This window comes from Chionomys nivalis, chromosome 14, assembly GCF_950005125.1.
Source record: "Chionomys nivalis chromosome 14, mChiNiv1.1, whole genome shotgun sequence".
NCBI lineage: Eukaryota > Metazoa > Chordata > Mammalia > Rodentia > Cricetidae > Chionomys > Chionomys nivalis.
Genome location: NC_080099.1, coordinates 27475439 through 27490489, shown reverse-complemented (window position 1 = coordinate 27490489; position 15051 = coordinate 27475439). Strand labels below are relative to the sequence as shown.

General features: G+C 43.2%; 1 protein-coding gene across 2 annotated transcripts in view; it reads left to right on the top strand.

The window, feature by feature from the left end:
* Nucleotides 1–15051, top strand: part of Megf10 (multiple EGF like domains 10) — a 154120-nt gene that overhangs the window by 69107 nt on the left and 69962 nt on the right. For both annotated transcript variants that reach the window (XM_057788613.1, XM_057788614.1), the window contains exon 5: nucleotides 10903–10995. In XM_057788613.1, coding sequence (XP_057644596.1) covers nucleotides 10903–10995 — 93 coding nt within the window. The remainder of the gene's footprint in view (nucleotides 1–10902; nucleotides 10996–15051) is intronic.

Sequence of the window (15051 nt, the reverse complement as noted above, 5' to 3'; positions counted from 1 at the left end):
ACGTATCACCTTTTATCCAGGTTTTGTGTGACTTGAGTTTTGTTTTGTTTTGTTTGTTTGTTTTTCTGAGGCGTTTTGAACCCATATTTTTTTTAGACTGTGAGTTGCAGGCGTGACCTCTCGTGGAGGGCTGTATAGACTCAGAGTTTGGCAGAGTACTTGTTTAAGGGGGAGAAGCGCTTCTGTGGTTGGTAGGCAAGAACCGAGCCAGAGCGGAAGGCCTCTCTTTGAAGTCCAAGGCAGCCAGAGCTTCCTACTCTGAGTTTGTCCGAGTCCCACAGGCTTGTTTAATTTGCAGTAACGATCTTGTCAAGCAATTCCAAAAAATCTGTTGTCTTTTAGACTCTTGAGCACAGCCTTTTGAGTAGAGATAAAAGACAATCCCGTTAGGATGGCCAGAGCCAAGAATGAGATGGTATGTCCCTCAGTGTAACCACCCAGTCGTGCCCCTCCCGCACAGGCACTGGATTTTTTCATGTTTCCATAGGGATCCCGTTCTCTGTTGCTATGGAGCCCTACTTGTTTCAGAGGCACCTACCAGAAAATGCAGGGAGAAGCCTTTTGTCCATACACTGCACCAGCAGGAATTCCAATTTTCCCACACGCCCTCTGGAACCTACTCTTGGATTTTCCGGTTGGGGACGTTGGGCTCTGCTAGGAGTGAAGATCTAATAAATGATGCAAGGGGCCTTTGTTGTCCTCCTGGTCGTTGGTATTTCCTAGTTACTTAGACTGTTATAAATAGAAACTATGAATTTAATCTTAAAGAATTCCACCATGAATTTAAGATAGACACAGTACAATTCTGATGGAAATCTTGCCTGCTGCTCTTTCTGCCAAAGCAGGCCTGACTTTAGAATCCCGGGGAACTAGGCTAACAGAAACAATGGAAGCTTGCCTCACCTCCAGGAAGCGAGTTTCTGAAATTGAAATCTTTTCGGGGTAGTTAGAATGTTCACAGGCCTAATAATTTATGCAGCGTGCTTGCAGGGACAGAGACTCGCTAATGTAAAAGCCTGGAACTGAGAAGCAATTTTAACTGGATTGCTATTCAAATCTTTTTAGGACAAAGTAATTTAAAATAATAGAAAAAAACCCCCACATTTTGAGTGAAGTGAACAACATTGACATGACCAGGTGACAGGCCTGCATTCCCTCCTCCCTTTCCAGTCTGGCACAGTGACTGCCAGAGGCCAGAGTTGTTGTTTTTTCCCCAGATAATCCAGTGGTAAACCTAAGGCCTCCGTCTGAGCCACACACTGCACAGATAGTTTTTGTTTTCTTCAGCTGTAGCATTAATAATCTCCCAAGTTCTAGACTTCATCTGTTTTCCAGATAAATGAGTCTACGAAAGGTTTGAAAGAACTTAGAGCACCCGGAGAATTTTTTACTCAGTAAAAGAAGCTTCTCTACCAGGTCCCCGAGGAGGACCCCTTACCCTGAGATGGATCTCCCGAGCCAGCTGGGCCACAGGATAGTTGAATGAGGACAGAGGCCCAGTGGCTGCTTATCCTTCAAAACAGTAGCTGAGTTCGTCTGGTATACTTGTGTGGACTTGTGGGTGTAAAATGAGGGAAGGCACCAGAGATGGAATTGTCCTAGGAGAAGACTGGCTTCCCGAAAGTGGGTCTTGGGTACCATCTGTAGTCCCATGCTCCTCATGTGAACGGTGGACTGCATATCCTGTAGAGTTGTTGCTACATTATGAGGGATTTTGGGAAATGGCCTTGGGAATGCTTGGAGTAAAAGACGTGTCTCAAACTTATTTGCCATGGACCTCCCTCCCCCATCAAACAACCCAAGACAGGAAAGATTTTAGCTGAATCCACAGGTGTAGCAGACATATTTGTCCTCCAGTGTGGAAGAGATGTCTATTATATTATACTGACTTCACTGGTAGGAGGTTGTCTGGGTCTTTCTTCTAAATCTTTAATCATTATCACTGAAAGTATGTCATCGCCAACTATTATTTACCTAGAAGATGTCAACACATATGCATATAAAATGTCAAAATTTGAATAGCCATATAAGTGACAGATCTGTCAGGGTTAAATTTAAAGTCAAGGGGAAAATAGCAATTAAGTTTAAAATGTGACCTTCAAAGAACATAAAGTCCCATTTATTTGTTCCTTTTGGGCCTTTCCTGATGTTCTCTAAAGTTGTCTGAGTAACAAGTCCAGATGGTCTGACATATATTCATTTTAGACTTTTTAAAATATATTTTTGTATTTGGTGTGTGTATGTGCATGCACGTGTGTGTAGGGGTTGCTACAATGTACATGTGCCATGACTCCTATGTGAGGCTCAGAGGACAACTTTTGGGAATTAGTTCTTTTCTCCCATATGGGTTTAGGGATCAAGTGTAGGTCCCCAGGCTTGTATAGTAAGCAACTTTATTTACCCACTGGGTCATCTGGATGGCCCTGTTTTATTTTTTTTAATATAGACTTTTGATGTATTTCCTAGTCTGGCCTTGAACTGACATTCTCAGTGAATCTCCTGCCTCAGTCTCTTGGGTTGCTGGGACTGCAAGGATATACTACTGTACTTAGCTTGTGATATACAGTCGAGTCTGGTTAGGTCCATGCTCTGTCTTTGATTCTAACATGTTTTAGTAGAAGCTTGGGAAAGCCAGGGAATTAGAAACATGGGTTTGATGTTCCTAAGTGACAAAGGATACTGAAGACTATGCAGCTCCCAAGTTCTCTGACTACTACTGACTTGTAGTATTCCTCTGATATATCTGGTCCCTAGCTATCGGTTCCCAAAGGCATTTTAGTTGGTGTGCTATAAACCTCCCTTCTTCCCTCCCTTCCTCCCTCCCTCCCTCCCTCCCAACTTTTTTCCTTCTTCTTTCCTTTCTTTTTCTTTTCTTTTTCTTTTTTTCTGAACTTTCTAGTAGCCATGGTTAGCTTGCTTGCTTTCTCTTTTCTGAATCAATTAAGTTGCTTAATCTATACATTTTCCTTAAGGTGTCTATACTGTGAAGCAAAGGGTCCAGACAAGGAAAGCAACTATTAGTCCTTGATTCCTGGGCAATAAGGAACTGATTTGCTCCCAGGTGGGTAGATGTCAGAGGAGAGTAGAAAGAGTGCGTGAGTCTCAGAGTCCAAAGCCAAGTGTCCACAGATCACCGCTGAGGGGAAAGAGGGTGAGGGCACAGACTGGAAGAAGTGGAAGCTTAACCATGGCCTCACTGCCCTCTTAGCTTTCCTCAGGACTGGTTTTAATTATGAGCATGTGATTCCGATGCGGAGGCCTGAAGCGCGTCTCAGTCAGGTAAACTAGGGTACAAGCCATGTGGTGGAAAATGTTCTGAAATGACCCCATGGCCCCATAGGAAGGGGTCAGGCCCTTCCTGTGGCACCGTCACACTTTTCTTACAGACATAGATGAGACGGGGTCAGCAGGGACTAATCCATCTTGAGGGGACGCAGCTTCCTTCTGGTCCCTTCTCTCAGTTGTCAGTAAAGAAATTTTCAATCCTGTTCAGAGTGAGTCATCAGACATGCTGGAGGCTGAGTTGTTAGGCATTTCCATGAAGGAAACTAGGGTTTATTCTGGCATCTTTACCATTCTGAAACGGTGGCTCATTAGGATCATATTACTGGCGTTTTTAAAGTCTGATTTACCCTAAAGAGACCAGTGTGAGAGTTGTAGCCAAAATCCATAATGCCTGTGTAAGTTCAGAATCCAATGAAAACTCCACTTCCAAGCAATGAATAGGATTATGTGCTCCCCCAGATGGCATTTCTATTCCATATATGGGCTCCATGCAACTGTCTTATTTCCGCACAAATTTTTGGTTTTGTTTTTCCAACTTAAGTTATTTGCTTCACTGAGGAGAAGCTCAGGAGCACATCACATTGTCTGCAAATACATTTCTCGAGAGAGGTCAAAGTCAATTTGCAGAGCCCATTGACTCCTACAGAAATTGGAGGCCTGGGAAGGTAGCTCAGTGTCAGAGTGCTCGCCTAGCATGTGTAAAGTCCTGAGTTTCAAGTCTTGGCATCACAGAAAATAAAAAGTTAAAAGGAATCTCATAAAGTATGTACAGTATTTTAGTGACAGTTCAGATATTTCATTCCTATTCATCCCCATGGTATATAAAGTTATTTGATCCCTTCAGAAGGTTCTGTTCATATTGTATTTTTCAAACAGTTTATGAAATGAACTGCACATATTTAAGTATATAAATTGGTAAGAATTGGCATGTGTGTAAAACCATGAAATCCTCACCCCATTTGTGATAATGAACCTGCTCATAACTTCCTCCATTCATGCTTTCCTTTTCAGTGATCTTACTCATAACTTCCTCCATTCATGCTTTTCTTTTCCATGATCTTACTTGTAACTTCATCCATCCATTCCTCCCTTTCCACTCTTCCTCAGGCAAGCATCACCCTGATTCTGTGGCTCTAGCTCAGGGTACCTTTTCTAGAGTACTGTGTTCCCTCTGATGAACCATTTCCTTCATGAAGCATAATGAATTTGAGATCCACTCACATTGTTGTGTATTTCTATTCATTTCTGAGTGATAGTTTTGTATGTATAGTCCACAATTAATCTACACTTGCATATATTTATGACTAGTTAGTTATGGTCCATCTTACTATTTTGAAAAAGACTGCCTGGAAAACTGAGGGACAAGTGTTTGTATGGCTTACATTTCTTTTGGTTGTATCTGGAATACAATGGAAGAGTTGGTTGACATATGGGCACAGGTGTTCAAATCTGCTTTGTTTGTGTTAGCTCAAAACTGGAAACATCCCACATGTCCGTAAGCATTTTGAGACAGTTCTAGCCTACTTTGATGCACCCATTATCATTTTTATATGACCTTCATTATCTCTGAAGATAATCTTTCATCTAAAGTTATCATCATGTTATAATTACTGCAAGTTTTTTTTTTTTAATCACTGTTATCTTGATTGGTTTATGGTCAACTTCACACAAGCTCGAGTTATCTGGAACGAGAAATCTAAATCAAGAAGATGTCTTCATTAGATTGCTTATAGGCAAATCTGTAGGACATTTTCTTGATTAATGACAGATGTGGCAAAGCCAAGCCCACGATGAATGGTGCCACCAGTGGGCATGTGGTTGGTCCTGGGTTGTGCAAGTAGACTGAACAAGCCATGGAGGGCAAACCAATAAGCAGCACTTTTCATGTCTTCTGCCTTGATTCCTGCTTCTAGGTTCCTGCTTTGACTTCGCTCAGTGATGGAGTGTGGCCTGAGAGTCCTAAGCTGAAATACCCCCTTTTCTCCTTAAGTTGCTTTTTGTTATGGTGTTTATCACAGCAGTATAAACATAACTAAGAGACTTAGTGTGTCTTTTAAAACCATTTTGTGTTTAATGTGCTTTGTAATTATATTTCGCATGTTATTTGTATAAACATAGTATTTTCTTGCTGTTTTAAAGACTTCAGCCTGTTAAGAGAGAGGTTTAGGCCATTCCACTTAATGTCATTACCGATGCTATTAGGTTGGCTTTCTGTATTCCACCCTTCCTCAGTTCTCAGCTGCTTCTTTTCTGTTGGCTACATTCCACTATTCTATTCTTTCTGCCTTTTTTGGTTAATTAACTACAGCAGCTTTGCTGTTTTCTGTTTTTGTCTTAAGGCTGACAACATCCAAATTAATTAACTCTTCTCACACTCTAAGTTAAAGTTATCCTTCACAGAGAGGCCGTGCACACACCTTGTGGCAGTGATCTTACTTTTCCTCCCACCATTTGATCATCCTGCATAGGCTGGTGTGGTCCATTTGCTTCCAAGTCTAGTAGAAGCTCTGAGCTCTTGCGTATCTTTCTAACAGAAATGAGTTTTCAAATCATTCTAACACAGATGCTCTATAGCCCTCACCTGGCAGAGCTCTCAACAAGCCGGTGCGCTAGTTTGGAATCACATTGAGAAGAAAACAGATCCAGAACAGAAACCCAAGCGACTAGGGTTTGTAAGCGTCTTGCGGGTGGCTGACGGCATTCATTCATCTACGGGAAGGATTCAGAGTAGAGAGCACCGTGGCCCACTTGCTTCTTTTCCCAGGGTTGTCACCTGTCTGCGTCACTCAGGGTATCAGGGAGGAGGGAAGCTGGACTGACCACTGAGTCTGTTTGTCTTGCTGTCCACATGGACGCATCATTCTAGAAAGAAAGCCAGGAAATGTAGTTGGTTGCTGGTCACTCTAGTCTCTCTGGCATGACAGGAACTCTGCTGATACAACAGGAGAGAGGGGTAATTATCAATGTCTGCCAGACACACTGCTAGCAGTAACTCTGTATCTGCCCTTAAGAGACACAAAGAACCTATCAGAGCGGACAGAAAGGAATTTTGCATATGACTGTTTCCCTATTTTATTTACTGCGTCCAGAGTTCTAGTTGCCTAGCATACTCTTGCTCTCTCCATGATGGTTACCCATGTAGGGCCACTATGCAGAGAAGTTTTTGGTGATTATGGAGTAAGTGTTCCTGAATCCTAGAAACAAATTGTGTGTCAGTGGGATAGGGTACTAGGAAGAGAGAGTGTGAGGCAGCTATTCAGGTCACTTCTGCATGTAACTGTTCTAAAAGTGCCCACTTCGTTAGCTCAGATGTCTTCCTTGTCAGGAGATCTTCCTTGATATCAACCCAGTTGGAATTAATAACTTCCCTCAATTTCCATAAGATTTTATGATAACTTTTGGAGATATATTCACATACTATATAAGTTATAGTTAAATTATGATATTCAGTCTAGTTTCAGAATATTCAGAGTTGTGCAAAATCACAAATTTTAAATATTAAATCTGCCTAGTCCCACATGTTCATCAACTACTAATGTATGTTTTGTATGGAGTGTCCTGTCTGCACATGTCAGATGGATGAATGATCCTATGTCCCCTCCCAGTCTCTCTCCCATACCTTTGTTGCTCCTTCATCTCCAGACTGTGTTCCTACTTAGCCAGATCCATTCTGTTTTCCTGATTCCAAACATTACATGGTACCCTGCTCTTCTGTGTTTGTTGATAGAAAGGAAAGAGACATGAAGATGCTAAGCTATTAGGCAGCTAATTTTGAGATACATTTTCTTAATTTACATCAGTTGATTGCATCATTGCCTGTAGAACAATGGATGCATTGCCTAACCAGGCATATTTGGGGCATGTAGGCGTCTCCAGTCTGCCCCCTCTTCCTTTCAGCTCTTCTCCACCCCGAAGAGTCGGTCCGAAGAGAAAACACTTGATTACGGCTAATGTCCCTCAGCATTCACAAGTGAAAGGGATGAGGGCCCTGGCATTAGTAGTGGGATTTAAATGGATTTAGGAACTGAGGCTGAAACAGGAGCCTAATGAGAAGATTCCAGGGTCACCATGTCAGTCCTCACCTGTCCACCAACAGACAGCCTGGCCACAGCTCTCACTTCAAAGTCTCCGCCTGTTGGTCTCATTCGTATTTCTTGCCCCTCCACTCTTGAGGGAAAAGTTGGCTGTGCCTCGTAGGTTAACATACCTCCAGCTGGGTACAGATTGTGGGCGAAGGTTCAGCTCGTATCTGGCCTCAGAGAAAAGCTACTAAAAACATAGAGCATGAGATTAATTATGTCCTTTTAAAGGGAAAAATATTTTTAAAAAATCATGTTGGATAGAAAGTTTGTGCTAGAGTTCTCTCTTTCTCTCTCTCTCTCTCTCTGTGCGTGTGTGTACACATAAGTGTGGAGGCCACAGGACAGCCTTGAGTGTCATTCTTTGGGTGCCATCGAGTGTTTTTGAGCAGTATCTTTATTGGCCTGAAGCCTACTGATTCAGCTAGACTGGATGCCCAGCAAGCCCCAAGGATCTGCCTTTTCCTGTTTCCCCATTGCCAGGATTACAAGTGAATGCCACCACATCTGCTTCTTCTCTTCCTTCCCCGACCCCTTCCTGTTCTCATCCCCCTTCCCTTCCTCCTCCTTCCTCCTCATAGCTCCATCATTGGCTTCATCACTGGCCGCCTGTCATCCTCATGGCCTAGTCATCCTCTTCATCTTCGAACTTGGATTCTGTAGGTTGAACTCGGGCCCTCATGCTTGCAAACACTTTACTGACTGAGCTATCCCACCAGCTCCATGTTACCTTAGTTTTAACTGCCCCTTTAAAAATAAAAAGAAAGGACATGGATAAATAATAAAAAAAATCTTCCTGTTCCTGTAGGTGAGATCTTAGAATGATTATTTTCTGTCTATGCTTGGGACACAAGTCCCTGAGCACTGCTAAGCTGAACACTCTTCTCGGCTAGTTCAGTTTAGCAGGATGTACATGGCTAGTTCACATCTTTAACCTGCTTCATTTCCCATGTGGGATGAGTCCCGTACACTCAGCACCTAGAGCGGTTGACATCTAAAGCTGTCTGGGGAAGCCGAGGACAGGTTAGGTGCTAATGCAGTTGATCACCCAGAGTCGGTTGCTGTCCCTGCATCCCAGGCTGTACTACTTAGCATCTCTGTAGCTGTGGCATCCTAGGACACAGAACATTTTGTAGCAGCCCCACTGCTTCTCTTTGCCCCTGACCATCTGTGGGCATGCGTGCAGGGCTATTGCTAGATTTGGGGAGCCAGAGATGGTAGGGAAGAACACAGAGAAGAGATGGAATTTGGATGGCGAGAGTCGAAGGCTGTGTTAGCCTTCTATATGTGGAATAGGGTCTTATGTTCTTTGTGGACTCTAGACCATTGTTTTCATTACTTGGGCCATTATTTCGGGAGGCAACACACAAAGGTCATTCCATACTGTTGAGTTTCAATTAAGACCCTCAACCCCCACCCCTAGTTAGCTTTTGGATGAATTTGTTCCTATGTCAATAACCTATCCATATTTTGTTTCAGACATTGGTGTAATGTTAGCTCAAAAAATTTCTTAAAATAATCCAGATTTTAAATTGTCACCACAGGTTCCTTTTTTCAAAAAATTTATTTGTAGCAAAGAAACCCTGTTTCACCTTAAAGGTAAATAGCATCTAATTTCTAAAATGTCTCAAGATATGGAAACATGATTTTAAATAGCTTCTGTACCCTGAAGGAGAAAAAAAATTGCTAAGCAACCATATACTTCGACCCTAAATGCCATCAGTCCATGAGGCAGGTAAGGCAAAGCCTTGTCATGGTGACTTGCTAATGGTGGGCAGCACTCTTAGAAAGCGGGAGTCCTCTGGACATGCTACCCTGTGACACCGTGTGTGCAGTAGAGAGCTTGCTCTGCATGGTCATCCCGTCTCCTGTTGCATTTAACTGGATCTTGTGTGTTTGAGTACGACAAGCTGATGGCTTCCAGTACCATCTATACCTAAATTTAACCAGATCACAGGAGAGAGCTATGTGGCCTTACAAACAAACACCACCTGTGAGGTCAAACACGTGCACAGAGACAGAAGGAAGGGAATCCTGAGGTCAGCACATGTTGACTTCACACGACAATATAAATGACATATTGTGAGGCTGGTCTATTCATAAGCTATGCGTGGTTTCTGCTCTTACTGGCTATTAACGGTATAATATTCTGAATTGACTATTACAAGATCACCAAGTGCTTCCTTGAAGTTCTGATGTCAGGAAACTCTATTGTAGGTCAGAATCTCGAGCTCAACAGGCCTGGCATACCAGTCACTGGGCCACTACCATGTGACTCATAGCTTACTCTGGTGGTAGGAAGTCCTTCCGTGGTCCTCTGTCTACAGGTCTCAACTTCCTTGGACTTTTCCTTGCTAATTCTCAGAGTGCAGTGCTGACATCAGCCTGGTTCTCGTCTGTCCTGTTGTCCCCGATCCTGCAACAAGCAAAACTCATTCCCATTGGTTTTTGATTTGATTTCTGGTGTTCAATTTCTCTGTATCCCAGATAACTTTCCCTGCATCTCTCTTCATGTCTAAGGTCAAGACTTTCTGAGTGACCATGATTGTGAATCATATATTCATAATAGTCATCTATTACAGATTCATAATTATTCATATATATATATACATATACATTATTGGCATGCATTATAACAACAATGGTGAATAAAATACATAAAATATTTAATGACATGCTTCTCATTGTGTTGGGTAGAAAAACAATTTAAAAATTACTATGGTTCTATTTTTTATGAGGAAACAATGTATAGTACAAAAAATAAAAAATACTGAAAACAACCACATTAAATGCTACTAGTGTGTGCAGCTGGACTCGAGGCTTACTTATGTACTGATATATTAGGAGGTTGGGCAGTTAACGTGTTTCACTTTAATAATAAGCACAGATTAATACAACGCATCTAAGTCAGGGTACTTTACCCCATCCTTAATAGAAATGTTGTAACTCCAAGTGTTTTCAATTAACTCTCACGATAACTTCTATATCTAGGTATTTAGAGAACATGAATGTGTGTGTGAGGCACTAAGGTCCAGCACGATGCATTTTCGACTCTGCTGTGTCATAGTGTGGATGCCTTCGCAGAGAAAGGAGGCCATTGTTTCTGGCGACTATATCTTAGACAGGAAATGACCTCTTGACTGTGCTGTCACTGTGGAGTCCTCATATCTTGCTTTGTGGTTTATTTCTCCATGTCCATTCTTCCCAGCACAAAGAGGATGCATTTGGGAACCACTGAAACAGCTTCTAAAGTGTGGATTAGACAATTCTCCTTGACCCTGCTGCCCTAATTTAGTGTGAAGCAGAATTAAACAGTAGAAATGGAGGAATTTCCTTGGAAATAGCAAAATAAGAGGGGAATTGTTTGGTTATACAGTAGACTCTGAACGGGCCGAGGAGAGGATTGAAGGCAGCTATGAAGCACGCATGTTGTTTTTAGTGATATGTGAGCCTAGGGAGCGCAACAGCTGTGTTGTTGTTGGTTTTTTTCTTGTGCCAACTTTCTTGGTTTGATTGATATTTTTTTCCTCTCTGACAGCTCACTGTGCTGATAAATGTGTCCACGGCCGCTGCATCGCTCCAAACACCTGTCAGTGTGAGCCCGGCTGGGGCGGGACCAACTGCTCCAGTGGTGAGTGCCCATCTGCCATTGTCTGTCTCCGGGGGTTGTTGTGTGGGCCCCTTGTCTGCGGGTTACTCTAAGCCAAAGTTCCTGTCTCCATCCCAGGCAGAGGGCCTTGTGGATTGCAAATCTACCTCATCCATGCTGTTCCTCCTAGCTCCATGCATGTAGCACAGAGAGCACTGCTGTTGAGTAGAAAGGAAGGTTCTCAGAAAGGAGAGTTAGGTAGTCTGTGACCCACACCTCTGTCAAGATCGGAGTGGGAGCTGAGCTTAGTTACCTCAGCAAAAGGAGGTCATTGTGGGAATGTAGCTATGGTGGTCTACTGTTCTTGACTTGATTTAAGTAAGCTACTTTCTTGGTGATGTCACATGTTGAGTTTGATTCAGAAATAGAAAGGTGTGGTGTTAACATGTCTGTTTGCCTCTAAACTCTGAGATGAAAATGATGACTACTCATTTGCTCAGATAACTTTAGGGAGATGAATCTGCAAAAAAAAAAAAATCTGTGAGCATGTTGATGCTTGCTTAACAAAACTCCAGCATACATTGTGGCTTCTTCATTATGAGAGAGTTACGAGCCTAAAATGATGTTTTCTAGGTTCTAAGAAGGCTGCACTCAAGGCCCCCATTTTCAGGATCACGACATTGGAATGATGGAACGTGACAGAATACAGTTACTGTCATACATTTTGCAGCTAAAATTGCAGTGTCCTGGCAACTTGTTGCTGCATGCAAAATTGTGCCTTTTTCTTCACAACCTAAAAATATAAGAGGAAATGGAAATACAATAGTATATTGCAATAAATAAATAAATAAATCATTAAACTCATCCAAGAGAAATAATTGTTTTCCAAAATTGAGTCAGTTCTTCTAACAGCCCAGTGTCTCCATTGCTACCACTGCGTTTTTTAAAGACTAGTCTGGAAGAATTTTGAGTTGCCCAGATAAACTAGTAACTTTTACTTGCTTTCTTTGGAATTGGGAAGATTCTTTCTTATTTTGCTAAGAACACCTTTAGACTTAGGATTTCTTGGCTGCCCCCTTTGTGCACAAAACATTCAGTGTCAAGAGCCTGATTATTATAACTTTGATAGGGACTGTGAGTGTGTATGTGTGTGTGTATGTGTGTGTGAGAGAGAGGGAGAGAGAGAGAAAGAGAATAAGAGCATATAATGAATGTGTATAATTGTGTATGTGTGCGTATGAGGGTGTGAGGGTATATGTGAATGTTTGAGTGTGCTTGTGTGTGTGTGTGAGGGTGTGAGGGCATGTGTGACTGTGTGAGTGTGTGTATGTGTGTGTGTGTGAGGGTGTGAGGGCAAATGTGACTGTGTGAGTGTGCGAGTGTGTGTGTGTGTGAGGGTGTGAGGGCATTGTGACTGTGTGAGTGTGTGTGTGTGTGTGTGTGAGGGTGTGAGGGCAAATGTAACTGTGTGTGAGGGTGTGAGGGCATGTGTGAATGTGTGAGTGTGTGAGAGAGAGAGAGAGTGTGTGGGGGTGTGATGGCATGTGTCAATGTGGGAGTCTGTTCCAGTGGGTAACCGTCTTTCAGAGCTTTGTTCCACTTTTCATGGAGAGCAGGGAGGCAGGGTGGGCACTCTGTCCACATGCAATCGAGGCAGAATGTTTGGGATGTGGGATTTGGCTTGTGTCCATTTTCCTGGCTGACTGACCGCAAATATGAGACCACTTTCATTAACTTTTCTAACTTTAAACCCAGTTGTACCTAGACATTTTGAAGAAAAATATTATTGTAAAGTGGAAAAGGGGGAAATGGCTGGATTCTTTATTTGAAATGGGTTTCTTACTCACCTCAGGGGAAGAGGCTGTGGAACGATTTCTGCTGTGTCCATGCTTTGGCTCCTAAAACGTGGAGACTTCCTCAAGTTAAGGGCTCAGACTAGAGGGCATTTGTGCACAAAACACAAGCCTACAAGAACTCTAGACTCTTTAAAGCTGACTCTGGCCTTTGAGAAAGTAAAAGGTTGCTCTCTGTCTTAGAGTTTTCTGATTCCAAGGAAGACTCCGATATTCTGAGATCATACGATCTAACGATAAAGCATGATAATTAAGCAACTTTTAGTTTATTTTCTACAATTCATGTTCGGGCTTTGTAACAAACAAAATTATAAATAAACGTGAACAGATTTCTGAAGCCTTTAAAGATGCTCCAGGAATAACATTCCTGACACTTTTTTAAACCCACAGCACAGAGGCTAAGAGCACATTCTGCTTTGCCAGAAGGCAGGAGCTTGGTTCTCAGAACCCATCTTACAACTACCTGTAACTACAGCTCCAGGGGCTCTGATGCTCTCTTGTGGCTTCTATGGACACCTGCACTCAAATGCAGAAACCCCATCCCGTGCACTACACACACACACACACACACGCACGCACACACACACACATGCACGCACACATACACACGCGTGCTTTCTCTCACACATCGTGTTGATGTGAGAGGAGCATGCTGACTCTGAAGTCTATGTGTGAGGAAACACCAGGACATAGACTGGGCACTGAATGTCCTCCGAATCCTCTATCCTTAAGTCCTTAAATAACTGGTGAGTTTGGCAGGACTGAGAAACTGGCATTAGCACATCGGTGTCAAGCAAATCCCAGATGCTCTGTGTTAGTCTCCTCGTCTCTTAGACAAAAATGAAATAAGATAGTGGCGTGTGGTAGTGATGGATTTTTGTTTTCTTTCAGCTATAGGCCCTCTTGGTGCCACACTGTACTTGGTTGTCCCAGTTCCCTGCTCTCTTCTTTCTGTGTGGATTTCTTGTTCTGTCCTTGTTTGGGTGGAGGAGGCTGGTGAGAATGTCGTAGGACATCCAGTCCGCATCTATGTCCCTGGTGTTTGTCACACAGTCTATAGTCCACTCACACCTGTGCACTGAGCAGAGTCTTACCTCTATTCACAAAAAGGAAGAAGTTGTCGGCTGCTGGCTGTTATCAGTGGCTTGCGGGCTCTCGATGTCAGGGAAGCTGCTCACGCAACAGGAGCATCTTGCTGCCCTCAGGACTCCGAAGGAGGCACAGGTGCTAGAGAAGTCACTGAGCAGGGTCTGCTGAGCTAACACTCTGGGGCCAAGAGCCCAAACCTCCTAACCTTCTTCGGTGTCTTTCCAGTCCCCTCTACTGAAAATGCTTAGTCTTCAACCAGAGAGCAAAAAGACACACCTGCTTTTGTGGGATAGGAAGAGAGGGCTGCGTTTTGAACGGGGAGGCGAAGCACTGGTAACTACTGGGTTGGCTCAGTTACTGTAGTCATGCTTCTGCACACTCGAATTCCTCTATAACAAGCCAATGTTTCTGTCTCCCCTCCTAATTTGACAGAGCCCCCATTTCACAAACGAGAATGTTTTCACCACCTTCTCCAAATAAGGAGAGTGTTGTATCCATCACTGCTTACTCTATACCTTTCCAAAGTTAGTCACGGCTCTGCCGTGTCCCCTGAATGCTACAGGTCACTTGAAGCACTTTATACCTAAAATAAAATAATAATTGGATAGCGTGAAGATAAACATGCGGACAGGGACATGGCAAACAGAAAATTACCGAGAGCTGCTCCTCTCCTTCCTCAGCGATTGGCCGCATAGCCCCAGCCGTGGTGTTCCTTTCTCCCGTTCTTGGTTTCCATCTCTCTCACCCAGAACCTCAGCTGCTTGAGGTTTGTTAGCCGCAGGAATGGCTCAAGTCTCCATTGCTGAAAGGGTGGTGCTCCCTTTTGTCCCCCACTCCCTGTTTGCGTGCTGCCATTTTCTATTTCCCTCACCACAGGCATGGGTACACGAGATAGGTTCTTCCCATTCCCCGTGTTCCACCCAGGGAAAATGTCCTCCAGGCTCTCTGTCTAGCAGCAATCCAGTTTCCCCTTTGATAATCAGGGTCAGGTGACGACAACACATTAATAACGATCACACACACAGCTCTCATTTTCTTTCTTCTCAGAAGACGTGGGAAGCCAAGAGAGATGGACATTTTCAAGTGCGAGGTTTTCAGATCTTTGCGTGAGATCTGATAGGACTGGTTACCATGTCAGTGAAAAGTGGGCTTCTCT